This window comes from Anarrhichthys ocellatus, unplaced genomic scaffold (assembly GCF_004355925.1).
Source record: "Anarrhichthys ocellatus isolate YVR2014 unplaced genomic scaffold, GSC_Weel_1.0 scaffold36, whole genome shotgun sequence".
Classification (NCBI taxonomy): Eukaryota; Metazoa; Chordata; class Actinopteri; order Perciformes; family Anarhichadidae; genus Anarrhichthys; species Anarrhichthys ocellatus.
In genome coordinates this window covers 2,354,023-2,378,406 of record NW_022280066.1, presented here as the reverse complement: position 1 = coordinate 2,378,406, position 24,384 = coordinate 2,354,023, and the positions used below count along the sequence as shown (strand labels likewise).

At 39.9% G+C, this 24,384-nt stretch overlaps 1 protein-coding gene across 1 annotated transcript; it reads right to left on the bottom strand.

Moving 5' to 3' along the window:
* Positions 1-446: 446 nt before the first annotated feature.
* Positions 447-24,039, bottom strand: apoba (apolipoprotein Ba). Its single transcript, XM_031866816.1, has 28 exons — positions 23,864-24,039; positions 22,814-22,855; positions 22,073-22,179; positions 21,830-21,963; positions 19,468-19,615; positions 18,989-19,141; positions 17,478-17,602; positions 17,315-17,391; positions 16,753-17,209; positions 16,332-16,476; positions 16,056-16,202; positions 15,720-15,931; positions 14,935-15,142; positions 14,669-14,839; positions 14,324-14,527; positions 13,878-14,051; positions 13,574-13,779; positions 13,294-13,476; positions 12,949-13,079; positions 12,216-12,426; positions 11,911-12,083; positions 11,641-11,810; positions 11,217-11,338; positions 10,670-11,043; positions 2,785-10,347; positions 2,580-2,694; positions 1,866-2,052; positions 447-1,776 (listed from the first exon to the last, which is right to left on the bottom strand). Exons 1-28 carry the CDS (start codon positions 23,919-23,921, stop codon positions 622-624), a joined length of 13,152 nt encoding a protein of 4,383 aa, XP_031722676.1. The 5' UTR covers positions 23,922-24,039; the 3' UTR covers positions 447-621.
* Positions 24,040-24,384: the final 345 nt, after the last annotated feature.

The following is a 24,384-nucleotide window of genomic DNA, read 5'->3' as shown; positions in this document are numbered from 1 at the left end:
AATTGAAATGTCAGTGGTCAAGTGATAAAGCATATAACATAATGAATATAATGAATTAGTCTTTGTGGAGAAAAGGACAGAGCAGCAGTTGAATGGTTAATGGAAGAGGGAAAAAACACTATAATAACATACAGACAGTTTTCTTTTGTTGTTGTTTGGTGAGTTCTTTTGGCCTTATTTAAATGAAACCATATAAAAGTTTAGAGGGGAAAAGTCCCTTCTGGTTGCACAGATACCAAGCATTAATAACTATATAGAAATAGACAATCATCTCATTTACATATGTAGGTCATATAGAGGCATTCAAATTTATTTGAGTTCCTTACAGTAACTTGAAGCAAAATCTCCCTCTGCTGCAAATAATTGGGATGTCATAGACGTCCAAAAATTCCTACTCTGTTGATTTAATAAGAACATGTAGGGACAGTATGACAAACACCAACATCTGTATTCAAAATTGTTTAATTAAATCCTCAAATTTAGAAAAAGAAGAACTTGTATATTTTTCATGTCAGTTAAAACACCGTAAAACACATTTTATTGGCATCAAACAATGTCCATTTTTCACAAATACATAAATTCAGTCAATCATAATGACATCACTATCAAGAGAGCCATGACTCACTGACTGGATTGCGTAGGCCATTCGCTGAAAGACTTCCAAAGAAAGGGTAAAGGAATGTCCATCTCTCTAATGTATGGTGCTGTGCTTCTAATTAGATCTATGCTTTTAGTAGGTCCTCCAAAGAAATGTGACTGCAAAATACTGATAAACTCCTTGGTATCGTTATTTACCCGCTCCATACTTAGACCATTATAAGCCTCTTGAATAATCCGTTTGGCATGGTCTTTATACTCAGCCATATATCTCTTTGCCCCCTCAGTATGTTGGTTTGAAGACTGCAGAACTTCTGCATAGATGGCATCAACTTGAGAAGCAATTTCCATGTTTTCATCTTGTAAGTAGATGATCAAACTGTCTATTTTTTTAGCAATCATGTTGAGGAGGTCATTAACTGTGTTCTCAAGCAAATTGAACCCCCTGAGCACAGAATGTCTTAGCTGATCATATACAGATCCCGCAGAAGTCACCATTTTATTCACGATTTTACTTCCTTTTCCAACAGTATCAGTTCCAGGTATGGTGAACCTTATTTCACTGATGTATCTATAAATATTCACAATGATGCTGGAAAACCATTGGATTGCCCTGTCGGTGGCTCTTGATACAGACCGACGAGCTCGCTGGAACACCTCCAGGCTCGAGAGCTTCTCTTCAGATCCAGGCAATGTCAACTCTGTGTCACTCAAGAACTGTGTGACTGCATCTAGCAAGTCATCAATCTTGTCTTCACTGCGTTTCAAGACTTGTCTAATCTCTTTAGCCAACCTGTCTACAATATCCTGCAAACGCATGGACATCAAGCCGTCAGAAGCCTTCCTGTACATGTCTTTTCCTTGATCACTGAGGTGTTTGATTGAATTCTGCAGTGTGTTAAAAGACATAAGTACCTCATGATAGGCTCTCTCTATGACATTAGAAACTGTGTTTTTTAGCTTCATGCCACCACGGTTGAGATCAAAGCCAAAGTGAGCGGTGTGGTACTTGTTAATGAACTTGAGCACAGCATCGGTCATAAAAGGAATCTTGTCCTTGGTACCCTCCATCACATCATAGAGGAAATCCAAATTCCATGACGTGTGTAAATTCAACTTCTGGGAGTTTCTCAGCATGGCTACGGCAGTGATAATATCAGTATCCTTTTCAAGATTAGACTGAAGTTGAGGGAAGAAATTGAGAATAGTAATTGTTAAAACAGTGTCAATTGCCCTCCATATAACATTAATCCATATATAGATCTTACCAGGTAGCGACTAAACAGTTTCCCATACAACTGTGATGGAGACTTCCGCTGAAACTGCAATCCAAGGAAACCAGCTGATGGAGAAGACATAGATGCAGTGATGCCATCTTTACGGGAAGCAAAGCGGAAGTTTGCATCCGCAAATGTTCGGCTACTGATGTCAACATTGACAGTATTACGAGACACCCTTTAATACAGAGAAACAGTTGTTAGGTATTTTCTAGTGCATCTTTGGTCAACCCGTGAAAGAGCCATCCAAAAATCATCTCGAAAAAACACCAATTAGACCTCCTACCCAAGATAAGGATTCTTGATGTCTTCGTCAGAGTAGCTCTGACAGCTCTCCTAACCATGGCTAATCATTTCAAACCTAAGATAAAATGTCTCTGCGGCCTCATTTTTTATTTCAATTGTCTAATTTCCGGACTAAATGCAGATGCAGCTGAACATTGTGACCACATTGAACACTGTAAATTAACTTATATTTTCAATCCACATGCAACATCTACTTGGACGATATTGATGCCTTGGTTGGCCCACAACGTTTGGGTATGCTTACTAGAAAATATGACGAAGCAGCGCTCAGAGTAAGTATCAAATTTTCAACTGTTCTTTTTTTTCTGGGCTTCCATTGAGATTAAATTAAGCAAATAAATATAGATTTCTAATCAAATTAGAAATTGAGGAATCAAAAAGTATATTCCATACACTTACCTTGGGTTTTGTGCCAAAATGCCATGTTGCCAGTCCACATTTACATCACTGTGAATCAAGCTGCCCTGCCCATTTAGATTGATTGCTCCCTTATCAAATGTAAGGGTTGCACTTTCTGAAGGGACATAAGTATATATATATATATATTACAATGTCATAGATCTAGTAATTCAATCAAGTAGAGTAGAATGTGTGTCTGTCTTACCATGGAGGTCATATTCCAAGAAGATCATGGTAGAAGTACAGATGGATTTCAGCAAAGTTACAAGGCTAGAGTCCTTTTTCTCCAGGTTGGCAGTTGTTGAAACATTATAAATAGGAAAGGAAACCTTCAGAGTGGCACTGATGGCTCCAAAAGCTGGAATAAACACACTTGAAGGCAGATGTAAGGCAATGTCAGGGATTTCAATTTTTTGCTCTGGGATGACGATGATTGGAAGTTCAAAGTTTAAAATCTGGGTTATGATTTCATTTGGGCTGATGCTGTGCTCTCCAATGTTCAAGGATTTTGGTAATGTGAAAGATGAGACAGTGATTTCATATTGTGGTATTTTAACTGAAAGGAATGACATTTTTCCCTGTAGATACTCTGTTTCAATGTCGTAACTGGGCACTGACATTATTGGCAAGCCTGGCAGCATGATTTCAAAGGCTGTTGTGGAGATCACCTTGGGGATGTTAAGGTTCTTGAGATCAATTGTTAAGGGCTCAACATGCAAGTTGGTAAATGGCACATCAAAGGCTGGAACCAAGATTGCAAAGGGAAGAGTAAGATGATCAGGGACATCCAGGTTTTCAAATCGCATGTCTATGTTCCTTATTGAGTGTGGAATTTCTTTTACCCAAGAAGGCAGTGCAATGCTAATCTCAGGGATGCTTAAAGTGATGCCGTCTTCAAATAGTTTAAATGGTATTGCATACTCCTGGCCATCCATGCTCTTTGTGTACACAATGCTGGAAGAGATGTTAAGGAATTGTAACTCATCCATATTTGTGACTTGATCAAACTTGAGAACATCCCAGATGGTCTTATGATATACAGGAAGCCTAACAGTTTTCAAGAAGGCTAGGTGGCCTTCCACTGATCCTGTCAAGTCCATGCGTACTTCAGATTCATCATTAGACACAAGAAAATCACAAGCATGGACGAGAGATGCCAGTTGTTCCTTACCACTCCAAGTGAAAGACTGCTTCTCTGAGCTGATGGCAAGGTTGATACTCTGAATAAGTCCAGCATGACCCAAACTATTTGGCTGACTTGCCTCAATGTTCAGTGTAGTCTTGAAGGTTGTTAAAGGAACAAAATCTAGTTCTCCTGTAACACTGTGCTTTCCATTTGTGTTGAAAGATGCAGATTCAACTTTATTATTGCTGGTGTAATCAGCTGTTGCAAAGATTCTCCTCAAAGAGGCCTCAAGAGCCATGTTGTTAGTCACGTCAAAATGGAAGATGTTATTGTTTAAGCTTCGTTTGTGTTTCTCCTGTTTGTCAATGTTTGAATTCAAAACAGTCCTGGAAGTTGAACGGAGGCCATTGGAATTAAGGTAGAAACTGGCCTCATTTTCTAGATCTCCATTAAAGTTAAAACTGTCTATTATCGTTATGTCGGACTTCCCTCGGGTAGAGGTGTCCAGTGACACATAGGAAGAAAGTGCTTCAAGTGCCCAGGTCATATCAAGGTTTCCTTTGCCTACAGTCTCAATCAGAGGAATGTTAAACATGTATTTTAATTTATTCTTGGAAGCAACATTTGGCTTGGTCTTGGTATTTCCTGTGAGTTCTTGATTCAATTCAAGATTGAGGAAGGGTAGATTAATTTTTGCAGTGTTGGCTACAGATGCATCCATGCTCCTTTTGATGAGATTAATAGCACATTCATGGCTTGCTTCCACATTGTTATGCTCCAGGGACACAGTGGTGGCCAGTTTTAGTCCTCTCTTTCTTGACAAACTGGTGGTGCCATCAATCTTTCCATTCAAAATTTCAAACACGGATGTTGAGGAAGAGTCAAACCGAGCAACAATGTCAGACTGGTTGAAAAGACCAGCATTAGCACTTAAGGTAATCACAGTGGATTTGAAGGAGAAGTCACAAGTTATGTTTCCAAGAGCTGGGATCAAAATGTTGTTCTGAATGGCTGGTAGTGTGAAAGTGGGCAGCTTTATTTCACTTAATGTTTCTGGAACATGGATGACAGGTAATTCCAAAGATGGTAGCACGACGGTATAGGATGGCACAGAGAAACCCAGTGCTGGAACTTTGAAGCTTGGTGTACTGACCTCCTTGGGAACAAAGTAGCTAAAGGCCGGCATCTCAGCGCTGAAAGCAGAAACCTCAATATTCAATAATGGTATTTTGTATCGAGGGATAGTGAAGATTCTAGGAGGCAGACTAGAGGTGTCAATTTTGTGTTTGATATAATGGGCCTTTGCTTGGTTGTACGAATCTTTTAGAAGTGCACCTACTTTGTCTCTACATTGTTCAAATTGAGCCTGAATGATGTTGGCGTTGCCAATAATTGTATTATAAATTGGTTCAAGGTGTAATTCAAAGCTGTGTGTATCAGGATTCTTGTCGTAATGAAGCTTCAGGTTTGTTTCGAATGATTGTTGAGGATTCGTTAGCAAGGTTTTGAATCCAGCATTTTCCCACAGAGACAGGTCTCTGACCTCAGGGATTTCAAATTCAAGATAAGGTACAGTTATTGCTGGGATAGATAAAGGAACAGTCAAAAATTCCAGATTTGCCTCTCCATTAGCTGATGATTGAAAGAAGATGTTCATTTCATTGTTTTCTGCTGTGAAGTTGTGATTGTACTTGTACTGGTTGAATCTTGCCAAAGTAAAGCAAGAAGCACGCTGCTTCTCCGAGTTTAGTATGACACCATAATCATGCTGCAGATCGACCTTACCAGTAAGTTTCAATGGGAAAAACATCTTCGAGTTTACTCTATTCTTAACATCAAGCACAATTTCAAATGGATGGGCATTGAATTCCAGCGAGTTGGCCATGAATCCAGTCAGACCTCCAGTGAATTCAGCATCATGAGAGGCTGTCACTGCAACTTTCAAGTCCCCAATATGAGCCTCTCCATTTAAAACCATAACACTCTTCTTGACAGATGGAACTTCATTTTCACATCTAGCTTCAACAGTAATATGGCTTAAGATCACAGATTCAGCAGTCAGTGTTTGCTTCGATTTCATGGCCTTACAGTCTGTTTCTCCTGCTAAAGTTAACTTGGCAGTTCCAAAATGTATGCTGAATTCTACATTACTTGTGTGTGTACCTTCATCAGAGTAGTCTTGAATGGACCACTTTCCATTACCAGTAGTTTCACCGGTCACAGTTACTCTGCCTGATTCCATGGAGGCTGCTATATTCTGTTTCATTGATGCCTGACTTAAAGTTTCAATTGATGGGATGTCCAAGTTGTGGTTGTAGGTTGTGTCTATGGCTGCAGAGATTCCTTTCTTCAATGTAAGTGCCATATTGTTGACCAAATCTGCCATGTACATTTGGGTTGTGGCCTTGCTAGTGGTCTTAGCAGAGGCCTCAGCAGAAGAGCCAGTGAGTGTCAAGGATCCCTCATGATCAATGGAGAAGGCCACATGTGTAGCTTTCACGGTTTCTGTGAATAGCAACTTCTTCATTCTGGGAGCTTCCAACTGAGCAGTGGCTTCAAAGGTGTATTCAAGGGGTTCGATGGGTGATTTGGCATGAGAAGTAATAGTGGCTGTAAACTGTGGGTTTTTTGATGTGGACGTCGAGTTCTCAATCTTCCCTATAGATTCCAGATTGTACTGTGGGGAGCTCACTCTAAATCCACCATGAAGTTTGCCAAAAACTGGCATGCAAATGTCACTGGAAACCTCAGGAAATTTGATCTCTGGAATTGGAAGCATTGTAATTTCAAAATCCTCCAGATTTAATTTCGGGATTTTGATGGCTGGAAATTTTATTTCTGAAAGAGTTATTTCTGGGACGGTGAGATCTGGTAGTTCAGAAAGGTAAAGAACTTTTAGGTCACCAAAAATGTCCTCAGGGTCAGGCATTTGGATCTCAAATCTTCTGATGTCATCTATAAGTGCAACTATATGAGCTTTGATCTCCTCAAAGTCTACGGTAAAGGCAGGAATTATGTAGGAGTTGAGGATGGTGAACTCAGGGACTAAAATTTGAGCTGGGATGCTAATCTCCTGCAGTTTGTTCAGGTTGATCGTAAATGCTGAAATGATAAGGTCAGTGAGAGGTACAGTAAACGTTGGAACTTCAATCTCAGCTCTTTTCAGTGCATTCAGAACTTCATCAGCAGTTTGCTTCATCTGGGTGGTGATCTCGTTGTCATTGGTTAATTTGGCGATCTTCTCTATCAGTTGGTTAAACTGTGCAGAAATGTAGGTAACCACATTGCTGTAGGATTCACTTGCTCTTTGGAGGTAAATGTACATTTCATTTCTGATATCCATGTCAAGGATCCGTTGTCGCATGTCCTCAAGGATATCCTGCACTTTCAACTTGATGTCATTGTAAAATGTAGTGTCAATCACATCTTTTAGTTTCTTCAGAGCGTCAGCCACCTTTGTGTTTTTGAGTTTGTCCAAATATGTGAAGATAGAACTTTGGATCTCTCTGAAAAATTCCCTTACTGCCTCAATTTTTTCTACAATCTCATATGTTTTAATCTGCTCGTTGATATAGTTTGTCAATACAGAAATTCTGTTGTTGGTCTCATGAACAAATGCACTGTAGTCAAATTCTTTCAATGAGTTAACCATTGAAGAAATGTGCTCATTAAGGTCAGCAATGCTTTTCCTAAATTCAATGGCCCTGAGCTGGCTTGTTACACTGTGCAGAAGTTGCATAATTCTATCATGAACAAATTCAAAGTTGATAGATTTCAGAGCATCGGCCATTGACTGCACTGTCTCTTTAATTTTGAATTCCTTGATGAGAATTAATAATTGATCCATTAATTCTTTAACTGTATCATCAAGATTGTATTTTAAAAGTGTATCCCTAATGTAAGAATACACCGTATTGATTTTATTGGGGATTTCATATTCGTCAATCCAGTTGACAATAACATCATTCATAGATTCCAACACATTTGCTATCTCTGAAGAGGGGATTTTATATGATAGCCGCTCAACATAAATGTCTAAATCAATTGAGAGAAGGTAATCCTTTACATCTTGGAAAAACACGTTGATGTCAAAGTTCTCAATGACTTGTTTCATTTCAGACAGTTTGTCTTTTATTTTCTCCAAGATTCCATATTTAGAATCAAGTTCACGCAGCCATGCAGCACTGCTTTCTGTGAGCTTCTGTAAATCTATCTGTCTGATGATGTCCTCGATGGTATCCAGTGCTTTGATGAGTGACTGCTTGATTTCATACTTCTTATCAAAGGCCGAAAGCTGATTTCCAATTTGTGAAAGCACATTTGTTATCTTTTTGGCAAAGTGGCCGGCCTTGAAATAGTCTTTGATTGCGAGGATGGTGTCACTAATTTTGGTAACAATGTCCATTATCGTATTTTCCATGTTCTCTCTCAAGTTGTTCATCGCAACCTCCAAGTCATCCATTGTTACAGCAAACTCACTGAACAAATAATCAAGTTTTGCTTTTACTTGATTCACTTTGTTCTCCAAGTCCATTTCGTGGATGAAGTCACTCGCTTGCATAGGTAGACGATCTAACTTGGCTCTAAAGTCAGTGATTGTCTGATCGATATCTAAATTGTTGATGAACTGTTGAATCGATTCTAAGGCTTGTACAAGTTTGTTCTTGAGCTGCTCAAAAGCAACAGGAAAGCTCTCAATGAATGGGATGCCAATAATATGACAGTCACTGTTCTTGTCATACTTAAGGAAACCAGCTATACTAAATTCTTGTATTTCTGATGTCTCGTCTTTGCTCAATTTGCTGAAAATGTCTGTTAACATTACTCCCGAAAACTCAAATCCAACCATCTCAGGATTATGGAAAGCAATAATATCCTGGTTATAGGCATTGTTGTTTAGGTTAGATTTTACTTTCCAGGTCAGAGATTGGTTCATTGGTGTCAAGAGGCCATCAAATTTGTTGTCTAAATTAGTGGAAGACTTCCCAATTGGAAACATATGTGTAGTTGATACCCGGCTGTCATGTGAGTATGCAAGAGCTAGGGGCTCGGCTTTAACCAACAACTTGCTAAACAGCTGTCCGGTGTGCTTCCCATATAGATTAATTTGTCCATCACTGTTGACAAGAGCATTAACAGTGAGGCTGAAAGGCAGTGCCATGGTGCGAATGGTGCTGTCAAAATGTAGAGGCTCAGAATTTATTAGTGCCTCACAGTTTGACTTAAAGGAAAGTCCAGCAAACTCCAGTTCACAGTTGTGACTTAGCTGGGCGTCCATTACATTTCCAGATGTGCTATATTTCATTGTACCAGCCATATCGTCATAATTGAGTTCAAAGGCATGTTTAATGTTGTGTTCTCCATAAGCTCCATTCGTACTTCCACTCAGATCCATCTTAATTGGCTCAAGCTTCATGTGGCCTTCATTGTTCAAACTAACATCATAAAACTTGAGGTCATTTGTCATGTCAAGTGATGTAACAAATGGCTTCATATCAACCTTGGTGTCTTGCTTGTAGTAAATATCTTCACAGATGAAATTGTCAGTCTTTGAGTGGAGGGCTAGGGTCCACATAGTGAGGGTCAGGGCATGGCTATTTTCTGTTTTCATCTGCTTCAATGTTCCCATGGTATTGCTAGTAAAGGTCAGAGCCCTACGGTTTAGTACAATATCCATATTGTTTCTCGTGATTGCATCATATGCATGGCCTTTGAGGACACCATTCAAAGAGGCTTCTGCAGCTGTGATTTTACCCTCAACGTTCAGCTCTCCTCTGCTTTCCTCAGCCATCGCTTTCGTCTTGGAGGACAGGGATGCTCCATTGTTGTCTATGGCACCACTGAAGATATTCTCCACCATGACAGGGCTGCACTGAATGCTGTTAGTTCCACTTGTGGTCAGACCATTTCTGCCCACCATAACAAAAGCTTTGTGCAATCCACGACCTGTGTGAAAGGTGATGGAACCTTCAGAGTTTAACTCAAGCCCATTTGAATCCAGGGATCCTGATATCAGTGAGTATGCCCTATTTGTGTCATCATCTGCCTGTGACTCAATTCTGAGGATGGCCATATGGCCGGACGCACCAAGCTCAACTTTGTTATTGAGTGATTGACCCATGGCTGTGGCAACGGTGTTGCACTTTAGGGTCAGTTGAGCATCTTTATACTTGAGCTCTACTACATGCTTGACGACGTCCTTCAGGGCATTGGTTTTGGACACCATATTTAACTCAGAGTTTGCGTAGACTCCATGGATCATGTTGTGAACATCAAAGAATGGCGAGTTTAAGTGCAGGGTGGACTCTCCTCTTCCTTCTCCATCTATTGGACGCAGGTTGTAGCTGTGGGCATAGGAGGTATTGGTATAGAATGAACCTAATTGAAGTGATCCATCGACGGTGCCATCTCCTGAGACTTGATCTGAATCCAGAGTCGACGTTGACTGAGCAGAGTAGTAGAGGGAGGCTTGCAGGCCCACTGGACTAGAGGCTTTGATCTTATAGTTGGCTCTTGCATTCAATTTGTTGGTTACACTTAATGTTTCTAACACACTAAAGCTTGTGTCAATGAGGCTATGGCTGAAGGAACTATTCAGATGATACTTGACATTATCAGCTCTTCCTGACATCATACCGGTTCCTTGAAACAGATAGAAAATATAGTATTATTAGTACCTGTAACAGCACAGGCAAAGATGTAGAATAAGTTCCCATGAATAAATTGCTCTGTGCTGGAATGTTAGTTGCTGCACCTTATTAAAAGTTCTCCAGATCTCATCTTTACAGATAGAAGAAGCTCAGTTTCACAAAAACATTGTTTTTCTACCAACTATCAGTAACTACACATGCCGAACATTTTTACAAATCATATCCTTCATGCCACATTCTCTTAGTGAACACAACAAAAGCCCACACCATCATTCAGTAACTATTAAGAATTGGCATTTGAAGAAGGTGTTTACCTTCAAGCTTGTATGACAGTAGTTTGAACGGTGATTGGGCCATAGCCTTGTACTGTACAATGTAGCTCGGGACATCAACAGTGTTGTTGCCCCCAGAGATGGAGCCTTCCCAGCCGTAGAAGTTGCTGTTGATCTTGGTGGATGCTTCAGCCAGACCGAGAAGGGGAACAGTAAAATCCAAAGAAGGTGGTATAGTGAATGATGGTAGTGGATAGTTGTTGGCAGGGATATATAGGCCTATCTCTGGTATATCTATAAGGGGAGTAGAGAGAGTGGTTGGAATGTTCAGTTCTTGGGACTTTTTGCCTCCATGTGGAAGAGGAAGCGAGATAGCCGTCTTATCCTTGTTGAACTCGTATCTGAACAAGCTGTCACTGTTGAGGTAAAAGAAAATACATAATCAATATTGTTCCAATTTTGGACAAACTACATCGATAGGGAACCATAAGACAGACCAACTAGTACAGCTGAACTGTTGAGTTAGGGTTTATGTTTAAGTAATACCTGAAAGCAAGTAATACTCTTACACTCTAAAGTAAACACTTACGACTGCAGAAACAGCTTCTCAGGCAGTCCTGCCAGGGTGACATCTGAGATGCTCCTCTTGCTTTTCAGGTTTGCAAGATAGGGGATGCGTGCTGTCAATTTATCTAACCATATATCACCTGCCTTCAGGGTGACATGAAGATAAATTATGTTTCATTTACAATAAAAACTGTACAGTGTGAAAGCACTCAAGAAACATGTCATAAAAAGATGATATTGTTTCTGCAATACTTTAAAATTTGATGCACAACATGAAGTTTGATAACATGGTCGCACTATCCACACCAACAACTAGTCAGTATGTAATTCACCCATGGGCTAGCTTTTCACCAAAATTCTTGAGTTTTTGATGATAAATAACTAACAAAACGACCAATTGGGATTGAAGAAGTCTATAAATATAGTGTCAAATGTCAAAGCGCTACCTGAATTCCTTTCATGACTATGTGACGCAGTTTCATATCAGTCTTTGTCACTTTCTGGTCCAGGATATGATCAATGAGCTGTTGCAGCCGCCTTTGATGCTCTTCGATATTTAGTTTCTGAATCTCTGAATTCAGGTCTGATTTCAGTTCCACTTCAAACTTGTCAACATCTACAAAGAGAAAATACAAATACACCCACAAATATACAAATTAATGAAGAATATACATCTGTCTTCTGTGCTAAAGCTGTGAGTGATGGTAGACAGTTACCGTATTTGAAAGAAGCTTTCTGTTGATAGGATGTCTCAGGGAGGTTGATGACTGTCTCTAAGTCCATGACCACATTCTCATCCCTCTTTAGGGTTGCAGTGACAGAGGCATCAGTTTTCAGAAAGGGAATGACCATCTGGAGTTGCAGCATGGCATCCTTCATCATGTCAAGTCTACATTTAAAACAAAGGGCATATAGGTAGGTAAGACTGTAACTCGATTTCTTAATTACAGACAGTACAGCTGAAATTTCCACGTTATACATCATTAGGAAGGATTGAAGGATTACTTAAAGAACAATGTACCTTGTGTGTCCAACAAGAGTCAGCTGTGGGATGTTCCTGTTGGTGACATCAACAGTGATCCCTCTCATCTTCTTTCCTTTGGCTTCACTGTCAGTTACAGCCAGCTTGATGCCAGCTTTCACATCGTAGTCGGGAATGACAACCTCAGTGGTGAGAGTGTTCTTGTTGTGGTTGTATTTCAGAGATGCAGTGACCTCTGATGAATCGTGCCCTAGTAGCGGCAGAAATTAAACTCCATCAATTTCTATTTAATGGTGGGTTCACAATATATTACAACATTGCCCATATTAATGCTATAAGTGATGGTTACATATAAAAGAATGAATTGACAAATAAGGGCCTAATCTTATGACACACATTCATTCATTCTGGACCATAGTTCCAGTAGATGCCCTTACTAACCTGGGGAAGTTACACAAAACCCAGGATTAAGTTCAATGACAAACATTTGGCATAAATGTAAATAAAATATGCTATGGTATGATTACGTTTAGGGGGGACTGTGGTAATGGTAGTTCAACTTTGGTTAAGATATGATTATGGTATAGATAACTAAAACCCTTAACGTTATTTGCAGGTCAGTTGCATGAAAGTAAGACATGCTGCTTTCTTCATTGGCACTTAACGTTGGCACTGGATGTAAATTGTGATGTGTGGAATACACGCACACACACACACGCACACACACACACACACACACACATACACACACACACATTGTTTTTAACAGTACCTTCTGCCCTCAGGGTTAGCTTCAGTGAGTCCACTTTATGACGACCCTTTTTACCCTCTCTGAGTACTTCATTAGTGATGGTGGCAGTGTACTCTGAAACTTCCCCTGTCGGCTGGATTTCAACTGCAAACCTGAGAAAACACAGCTTTCATGAAACTCTGTGGTTAAGTCTGTTAACTATCTGGTTAGTTAAAATCATAGAGTACTGCATTCAATTATCAGCCAATTACAGTAACTATATACATATTAGCTCCTCAAATAGAAACTACTAAAATAAATCAAAAAAACTCAAATCGAAAGAACAATGGGTTTCAAGTTAGATTTGCTAAAGTGGCTTCCTCTTACCTGCTGTCTCCACTCAGGGGGTTATATGGGGCCTGGTCTATTGAAGTAGCATTGGAGAAACTCACTAATGAGCACAATCTCAGACCACTGAAAAGGGGCTGGCAGTCAGTTGATTCAGACTGCTCCTCCAACAGGGGTGGTACTATTTGTGTTTGACTGGAGGACACTGACTGCAACTTGTTGCTGTATTTCAAAAAGAGAGAGAAGTGGTGAGAGAGAACAAGATGACACTGGTAACCACTGAAAGTGTTTTGTTTCATTTGGCACATGTGCCACTGACCTAATGCTGAACAACTGAGTGTTTGACTTGGGAGCAGCTATGGACAGTCTCATCTGGTTTCTGCTCATGGTGACCTTAGCATTGAGGGAACTCTCGTGGTACATATTAGTGTGCATCTCAAGTCCAGCCTCCCCATAGTCTGGAATGTGCACACCCATTTGGGTGATGAATTCTAGCCCAACTGAAGGCATGAAAGACAAGTCACTCTGCAAAGTGAAGGATACAACAGAGTATTCTCAGGGGTCACGTGCAAAATTATAATTTTATTTAACATATAAACTACAAAGAAGATAAGCTAAGTTACCATTCTGCTAGCAGATGAGTGAGTCATGCCTCCTTTAGCACCAGGTGCAAACACACCAGCCAAAGAGAACCTCAGAGGAAAGCCAGCAGCAGTGGGTAAAGAAAAGGCATCCTCCATGAAGATGTAGTGGGCGAAGACTTCATTTTCAGTGCTAGATGTCAATGCAGAAATGGCCTGTTGGAAAGTAAACAAACATGCTACATATGAACTGTAGCTTCTGAGTAGGTTACCCAAAGGGAAAGCAGAGGGTTTATCGAGGAGTTATGGATAATTTGGATAAAAAAAAAATCTTAAACAGAGGTACAAGGCTTTTTGAGAGACCTGCCACCCTGAGGAAGATTGGTGTGTGGTCGATACATTCCCTATTTTGTGGACATACTAATGCGTAGGTTTTTCACTTTTGTTCTTTTTTTGCAACATTCATGTTAGGAAACAACGTATCTGACCTTGGCAGGTAGCACCTTGATGAAAGTATGGTAGTACATGAACAGAGTTTCAACCATCTTTCTCATGTCACTGGTTTTCATGTATCCTATCTCAGCTCCCAGAAGCCGAAGATAGGCAGTGGCCTCAGGGGCTGGAGAGAAACGCACGTCATTTATGAGCTTCTGGACACTGTTTGTGATGTCTTTCAGGAGCTCCTGTGGGACCTGGACAGATATTACAAGTGTATGTAAGTTTCTGGCCGTGCATGCTCAAAACAAGTAAAAGGTAGTTGGAAAGGCAAGGTTTTATTCATGTTGTAGTGCAGACAAGCACAATATGTATGATGTGTACAAAAATCATTTCACCTGTCTCTTCATTCTGTCTCTTTCTGGAGCAATTCTATCCAGAACCTTCCTGAGCATCTTGGCTTTGTCATCTGCCCAGTACATGACTTTAGAGACGGAGTCAGGGAAGAAACCCTGTTCTCCGAAGAGAGCATCAATTGTTGGTTCAAATCCTGTTCCCTCAACGCCAACCTTAAATGCGGGAGATTTTAAATGTTTAAAAAATCTCAGCAAAGCTAGATTGTGTATTTTCACCACATATAACAAATATGCCATTAAAAACGTACCTCAAAGATGTCATAGTTGTAGTTAAAAACTTTGAGAGTGGTCTCCAGCATCACCTCTTTAGGCATCGTGTCAGTGACATCGAAGATGATGTTACTCTGCACGGAGCCCAAGGGAGAGTCTATTTTGTAGTTGCTTGACATGCCATCAAATACCTTGTTTGTGGGTGATAGCTGGTCTCTCAAGGCCAACTCAATGTAATCCTTATGTCTTTAGGAGAAAAGAAGAAGGTTGTAGTAAGATGACAAGACAAACATATTTCTATTTTGTCTCTCAGATCAAGAAGCTGTAGGCAAAAGGTTTCTGTCCCCTTGTTTTCCATGCTCCATAATGTTTGAAACACCATCGTCTTATCCCACTGTACATGCTTACGTTGACATCAATTTAAATCCCTAAAATTAAAGAAAAATATATTTCACCCACTTCACTCTTTTTGCCTGTCCACCATCCACAATAAAGATGCACACCATCATTCACACACACACACACACATATCTGCCATCACACATATACCATGAGCCCTACACTCACAAACATGATCACGTGGGGGCAGAAGAAACACTCTACGCTATCATTTTATTAACTTATAGGATTGCTATTGCTAACAGGTTAGCAAGAAATGGCCCATGTCTAGCAGAAACATAGCAACATTAGCATTCACTTGTTTTCGTGGCCACCTAATAAATGTAATATTCTATCACAACAGTAGACTTTTGCCTGTGATAAGAAGCTACAAATTATACTGCACAGTTATTTAACTATCTACGGTTGCTGGCCAAATACTCACTGATCCATTTGTGGCTCGCCGGAGTTGCGGATGTTTTTCAGGTGGGAGACCACAAAGCTCTTGAGGTGCTCGTCCCTCACATTCTCCAAATGGTTCAGAATGTCTCTAACCAGGGCTTGGTCTGGGTTCTTCATCAGAATCAGGTAGGCTGCTACACGTTTTTCAACAGGGCTCTGAGCATCCTGGAACACCTCCATGAAAATGTTTCTGACCTGTGGTTGACCAAATGTTAAATTACAACATCCATACTGTACAAAACAGCATAAGATATGCTGTGGTCATCATCACCCTACAATGACAAGTTGTAATAAATGTGTTAGTGGGAAGTCGTTGTACCTCATTATTATTATCCATCAACCGAAAGGCCTGTACAGCTGCCTTTTGGTTTGATAATGGAATGTCTGTTTTCTTAGCACACTGCAAAATGGAAGAAATCAGGCTGGGACTCACAGCTTGCATGGCTTGACCCATGACACCGACAACCTGGAGATGAGACAAAAAGATATTCATTCGAGGGCAGCCCTGAGCCAGATTCCCTGACACGAGCTGACTGAATCCAGAAATACAGTCAGTTAGATTCTTGAATCATTCACACATACTAATCATTAGTACCTTCAGTACAAGGAAGGCAATCTCTTTGGGATCAGCAGGAGAGTCAGAATCTTCATCAAGGGTTTCTCCCAAGCAGCCATTTAAGAGTGTTTCCATGAACTTTGACACATCTGTGACCACTGGAGTAACCTCTGCTTTATGGAACCTGTGGACCAGAGACAGGGAAGATATATGCTAATCAGATGCTCTGGTTTGGGTGAAAATTGTGTTAAAAGGTTCTATTTCTTGTGGTCACCTGTAGCACTTACAAAGTTGGCTAAAATAGGACATTAAAAAAATGTGTATGTCCTGTTTAGCTTCATTCAAATTTAACAGGTTTTCTACAGTTTAAATATATAAACATAAATATAGTAATATTGAAAAAAGGATCGTGTGTCATAACTATCAGTTTTATGAAGGCCAGAAACAATATTTGACTTACTTTTTGACTGTGTTGGCTAGAGCATACATGATTACCCTGCTCTGTCTATACTGAGCCATGCTGAGCATATCTCGGACACGTGAGGCATCAGGGTTAGCCTGTAGACTCAGCCCATAGACTAGAGCGTCCACCTCCGGTGACAACCCATCAATGGTCCTGATAGCCTGGAAGATGGCGCTGGTGCACTCTGTGGTTCCACACTGGAACAGCGCCTGCCAGGTGAGCCAGCCTGACACATCCATCATCTCAGAGACAGTCTGGCTCAGGGTCTCATTCTTCAGGACGCGCAGGCTGGACACCAGCTTATGGAAAAGGCTGGTCCTCTTCTGACCCTGGTCTGTGCCTGCCAAAGCCACGAGGTCCTGTAGGGTGCTCAGAGCAGCGTCCTTCAACTGGACTGGAGCTTTATCGTCAGGGTCTTCAAAGTGGAGTGGCTTGCTCTGGGTGGGGTCCATGTCTGTGTACACACATATTATACATACATTTTGCATTTCCCAAAAAGAGATGTGAACTAAAATGATGCATGTCAGGCACAGCAGACACGCCTGAGATGATCACTAACCAAATACTTTGTTGTTGATCCTTTTGGAGCTTTGAAAGCTGAGATGCTGGGTCACCTCCGACGATATTCCGTTGGCCCTGCAAGGCAGATTAGAAGGTGATGCAAAATGCAGAGCATTGCACTATATACACACACATATATCTGCACTCAGATGATGACTTACGCATTGTAAAATGGCAGATAGACGTGTTTTTCTGTGCACGTGGCTGCCATTAAGTGCTTTCCCTTGTTATCAACCTGGTAGTTGCAGTCTTGAGTACTTGTAATCAGTTCAGACAAGGGCCGATGCTGGAAACAAAATCCCACAATGTTTGTGCATTAATGTTCATACATACTTTCAAGTCACAAGAACATTTTGCCTTGAGAAGACTTCATATTATTAACATTTTTGAAAATTTGTTTCAGCAAAATGTATTTTATACCGACAATGGAAAGTATTTTGACATAATCTAAACCACTTTATGTACAATGATTGGCAGTTTAAAGGGATGGAACCAGTTATTTTTCGTTTCACATAGATGAACAATGCCATATCGGTGTGTCCATCTTAAAATAATACTTCACCCACAACTATTCATATAGCAATTAATCACCCAGTGTTAGCTTGTATTCTTGAAGAAAACTTGTGTAATATGTGACACGCCGTGACTAATTTCATTTTTTCACAATTATTACACAACTAAATACACACTTGTCACTTTAATACTTAAAACTTAAAGTACTATTGTTTGTTTGTTTATCATATTTCATTGTAAATTTTTATAGTTTCTATTTTTAAATGATGTCTTTTACTATTGCACTATGTTTATTGTCACGCACCAATCACCAAGTCAAACTCCTTGTATGTGTAACATATTTGGCAATAAGCCATTTCTGATTCTGATTCCGCATGAGTTGTGTGAGAGTTCGTAAACGAATGTTTTGGTAGTTTTGCTGTTGTTAAATGCAACCAACATTTACTTCAATTCATCAAGACTTTTCTCTGTTTTCTGATTCTGGAGGCAAGAGAGAAAAAATACAATTTCTGTCGAGAATTCAAGGTAGCACGGGAGAGTAACTGATATACAGATGGTCACTGTCCTTCAATGTATCAAGAGTGTAATAATTGAGTTAACTTGACTTAATAGCCATTACAACAGATGTTAGGAACTTGTCTTAGTGATCTCATAGAGCAGGAACAAAAGGAAAACATTCAACACAGCACACAAATATCGAAATCAAACACAATAAAATAGAGAAAATACCATAAATAAAACAACAACACAAAACAAAAGCCAAAGGTTGACAATTCAAGAGCCAAATGACCTAAATATATAAAAATGCACTAAATGAGCTTCCACAAAACAGTATGGTCTCTGATGAGCAAACTGTAAGATTTTATAAACATTGCTTTCCAATTTAAGGTTTGCAAAGATTAAAGTTCCAATAAAGTTACACTCATTCATTATCTATTGGAGTCTTATGACCTTTGACCTCTAGGAGAAAGCAAAGAGAATGCTCCTTTTAGAAGAGTTCCACAGAGACATGATACCCAATTGGCTGAACAAAGTCATGTCTCTGTAGAACTCTTTTTCAAAGCAACCTTTATTTATAACCAGGCATGATATTCATCACACAATAAATGGTATTAAAGACAGTAACCAGTGGCTATAAAGGCAGGTACTAACGTCTTACCAGTTTTTGCAGCAGGGCAAGGGGGCTGTTGACACGGTCCCTGCTGTGGAACTGGTCACACTGGGACAGATCTCTGGACAGTGTCACCTCTGTGGCGACATCCCCTCTGGCATGCACCAGGTAGTCTGTAAAACACTGGCCGTGCACTGTGCTCTGAAAAAGAAAGGAAAAAAACGCAGATGAAAGATCTAGCTCATGAATTTTAGCTCTCAAATACAAATGCAGATTTTTACACACCAGAACGTGATCTTTATTTTTCAGCCATTTCATTTTTCACCTCTCCTCTCACCTCTCATATTAGCTTTTGTGTTATGTTCTGTTGCTCATTTGCTGATGCAACAACCCAGTTTACCCACAAGGGAGATCATGCAATATACATCTAATAGAATGTGTTCTACAGACCCTAATGCAATAGCCTTGGTGTGCTTTCTCTGGTACATTTTTAGAGAAGCCACTTTAGGTTGTGAGAAGATGCCAACCATGAGAGTATTCTGTTCATCCTCCATGACAGGCACAATGAGAGCTGAAACGATTCCTCTCTTAATGTTGAGGATGTGGACTGGCTCGTCCGTCTCGGGGTAAAGTTGGACACGGGTGACTTCCTGTACAGTGAACTTCAGAGGGTTCCTGGGTGAAGAAAAGACATAAACTCAGTATAGGCTCACACTGTGTTCATACAAGAAGGATTTATGGTAATTTCCAATATTGCCAGTTAGAGACCTTGACCTGACTGGTTGTACTTGTGCCAAAGCATCACTGCAAATATCTGTTAGGTCTGCATCAGATTTACTTTGAATTTGTCCTAATTTGTACAAATCTGTGACGTGCAAAGGAGCGAGGTATTCAGATCACTTTCTACATTTGAATGTAGCCTTACTCTGACTTTTCACTACATGGAATTACACAACTGGTTACTAGAGTACAGGTGTTATAGCTGAGGCAAGATTGGCGAGGAAGAAAGATCGGAGCGGGAGATGAGGTCTGTGGGTACATCCCAAGTCTCTTAATTGTATCCCCGTTTCCCTCACTTGCGTCTTTTCCGACACAAGGAAACCATGCGAGGAGAAAGGAAACGAGCAAATGTGTTTTAAGAGAAATGAGACGTCCTTTCCTCAGTTGCGTCACGTGAAGCAACGTCTGTTTCTGATGACGGAGGATCAGCTGATCACAGCTGGATCAGCTGTCAGTCGGCTTTAACAGCTGGAGAGACTTTTGAGAAGTTTGTGTCTGTTCACATGATCACTGTACTTAATAACAGTAACTAATAATACTAGTAACTAATAAAGACACACAGTTATCACTGTCAGAGTAGAGGTGTGTTCTCTCTGTAGCATGTTACCTCTTTAACAAACTGCATTGAGTATTTATACTTAGTCTGTGGTATTTATACTGTGTTCTGTGGTATTTATACTTAGTCTGTGGTATTTATACTGTGTTCTGTGGTATTTATACTTAGTCTGTGGTATTTATACTGTGTTCTGTGGTATTTATACTTAGTCTGTGGTATTTATACTGTGTTCTGTGTCCTGTTTATAAGCGCAGGACCGATTTCTACCGGCAGAATACGTTTGTCATATTTATTAATTATTTGTCTGTATGTTTTGAAATTCTGATTGTGACATAATTATTAAATAACCCAGAATATGATTATGGTTTCTCTTGAACACTGGAATTAATTTATTTGGCTCCATGTTTCGGGGGAAATTGAAATGACATAACTCATCAAACCGACATATTTATATTACTTATCAGCCTCACGTGACTGAATGGAAATGATGATAAATGATGTAAAAAGTGTTTCGTCTCTCCAGCTCTCTCTGACTTTAATCGTATCCATAATAAAAGTTATTGAGGGAAATACCAGATCATGAAAAGACAAAATCTTTCTAGTAGCACAATGCATGCTGGGTAAATTTGTGTCTGACTTGATCCCGACTTGCTCTGACGTCATGAACACGTGGGCAACGATGACCTCAAGAAAGCGAGGTGTGCCACAGATTTTAGAGCCAGGCGCCGCAGTTGCTCTCCACCGACTGCATGAACCCAAAGCATGATGGGAAACACCTGGAGCAGCTAACAGCATTGTGCGGCAGAAATTAAACTTGTAATGAATTTAAAGTTTTGACTTTCTATTCTTTTGACATTTTGCTTTGTCAAGGCCCAACATGGACAAAGACATTCAATCATTTTTCATATTAACTTACAAAAGAGTCACCTTATTGTACATGGATGAAATATTTTTACGAAAGCAAGCGTACACCTTAGTAAGTTGGACACGCCCTTTCATTAAGATTAATAAGATGTTTGATCAAACTGGCATTGAGACAGTGTTACATTTATAATTTCCTGATATTGTCAGCAAACATTATTTACGAGAGCTCAAATATTAGGAAATGATGCGCTATCAGGCATTTTGAAGTTATTTTCCATGTGCAATAATATATACTGAAACTTCTTCAGGTCATAATAAGGAACATTTTGAGCAGAAATCCGTTCACTTCAAAACAAACCTGTTTTGGAAACTTTTTTTTCTTTAATCACATTTGGACTGCTCTGATGAAGTCACATACTCAACAAGACTTATGTGAATATAATATGTGACGTGATTGCTGCAATGAGAGTCTTTCATCCTTTTTGGCTGCTCCAAGCACCGATACCATAGCAGCACAAACTGACACGTCAGAATCATGGGGGTCGTTTTCTAAAGTGTGTGCGTGCTTTCGTAAAGCGTGTGTGTAACTTACGTATGCACGCATTATAAAAACAAATGGTCCATGTCACCTCCCATACTCTGTACTATTGCATGTGTAACAGATCCAATGAAGAATGTTTTGCACTAACCTTTCCATGGCGGCCTGGAAGGCCTCAGAGCCGGGACTCGGCTGGCCCCGGGGATCCATGGCAGAGACCTCCCTGAGAGCACAGTCTCTGGTGTGCATGATGAATCTGCACGTCTGGGGGATTTCAATCACTACCTAAAGATATGTGACAGCAGACACAGGGTCAATGGAGAGCCAACAGGGAGCTCAGATAAAAACATTTTGTTATCAAGGCAGAGAGACGGACGCATAAACAGGCATGTACCTGACACGAGACTTGCGGGCCGTTCTTCAGGTTTCCCACCACTCCATTTCTGCTCTCTGTGGTGTACTGGTACACATATTTCTTATAGGTCTTGAATCTGGATGCCACTGCAATGAGATAATGGTATCACAATAATGGAAAATTGAGTCTAAGATCTAAGTGCTGATCAAATCATTTCAAGCCATCACTGCCTTTAACGATGACGTCATTACACCTATAGGATCATTCTGTTCACAATCAAGCTTCCACATCATCACATGGTAACAGACTTTTGGACCCAGTAGCAGCCACATGATGTTTCCGACAGTGAACAACTGCTACTGCAGTAAATCATAAACAGCACAGGAGCAAGAGTCCATGAGCTCCTGCTTCTATCTCCAAAAAATGGGTCATTTGTTTATTAGTTTAGCACAGCCACCATCGATCTGCTGGTCAATGTGTCTGTTTGAGACAACATAGCATTTACCCTCCTTTATCCACCCTATGGACGTACACACAAATCCAGCTGCACACACTGTCAAGCCTCAGAGAAACTGACAAAGTCCAGAGTGTTAAAGTTACATCAATTCGGGGCCTTATCAACCTTTTATATAGTATGTAAGCTTTTTTCATCATTCTCATCTTTCCATTTTATCAGAATGCTACAGGATAGTTATTACAATGTCTGCAGAAAAGAATTTTGAAGGTTTTGTTGATTGAGTAATGGACATTGAATGTGATAATGTGTAGATAGAAACTTACACAGACACGTTGAGGTTAGTTCATTACCATCATTGCCTTCCTCTGGAAAACAAAAAAGAGTGAAGGGTCATAAAAAAGAATTATCAGCATAAGTTAAAGACATTATTTATTCTAATGATAAATAAATATTCAGGGGATGAAGTGAACAAAATGGTTAACTGCCTTCTGAAGACAATGGCAAGAGAATATCTTTGGTGTCATGTCCCTTTAAATAATCAACAGTGGCAAGGAAATCAAACTGAGCAAAACAACATGGAGGTCATTACAAACTTTAGCAAGAAGAATTAATTTATGCATTTTGCAACTTGCAATGAATGGCTGTGACTGGTTTGTAATATATACACAGTATACAGTGTAAAAGATGTACAGGAGAATTGGGTGGGATTATCTATGCTCCTTCTTACTTTCTTTTCTATATTTTCTTTTTTCTCTCCTATTTTTTATTGATATTATTTGTTTCTGTAAGCTATTCAATAAAAACATTTTGTTTGAAACAATATCTGTACATTGTCACACACTGTCTGCTTTTTTAACCAAGGACTTGGTTTATGTATGTAAGGGTAGTATCGGAATTTAGATTCAAAGATTAAGTAAAAATATTTGTAATGGACTCAATGCCTTGACTTGTCAGGAAAATCACAGGCATTACACTATTAATGGTTCTTTTTCCATTTACTCGGCACAGGGCATGCAAAGTTGTAGGACCCTGGAGCTATCCCACCTATATAGGCCTTTTACACTGAAGACATTTCAACATGAAGAGCACAGGTGTAGATAGTAAACAATGGCTGAATTCCACTTTTAGTGTCAGGGTCCTGGTATTGTTCATGTTGGGTCACTATCCTGGTTTACTTGAATAGAACAGAGCCATCATTAGTAACGCCTGCGCAATGATGACAGCTCAAAATGTCTGCTGAGGAAAAGGTCTTTACACTTAAAACTTCATAAGAGTTGGTTCCAAATGACAAATTATGCCTAAAAATGCTATCATATTTTGTACAAATTGTATCGCGATGCAGTTATTTTGAATCAAAATGGATTCCTACTTACGAGCCCACGTGTAGCTGCTCAGCAGCAGTAACAGACACAGCTTGCTGTAACCCATCATGGGCTAAAGAAAAGGGGTTCTTCTGTGTTTTTCAGCCCTCTCAGTCTTGACTAATACTGCAACCCTCTACTCAGATCTTTTATAGGGTCCCTCTTCCCTGTCCCTCCTTAAACCAACCCTGGTGATTACCAGAGGTATACAGACACAGGCACGGCAAAGCCTGGGTGGTCGTTTCAAAGTACAACCTCTGACGAGCACAGAAGGTTAATGTTAGGTAAATAGCAATAGCAATGTGTCTTTAGACAACAGACACAGAGGGTTTTGCTATTGTCAATACAGGATTGCACAATGACATGCAGTTGTAATCAATCAGCCAGACTGTGGTGCTTTAACAATCAACTGGTCAATAACTCATTGAATTTTTTGACTGCTTTGGTTCACTATATCAAAGTATATTTAGTTTATTTGATTAATAATTGATATGATTCATTTGTTTCAATGTCTCTTTTAAAAGAACAGAGAT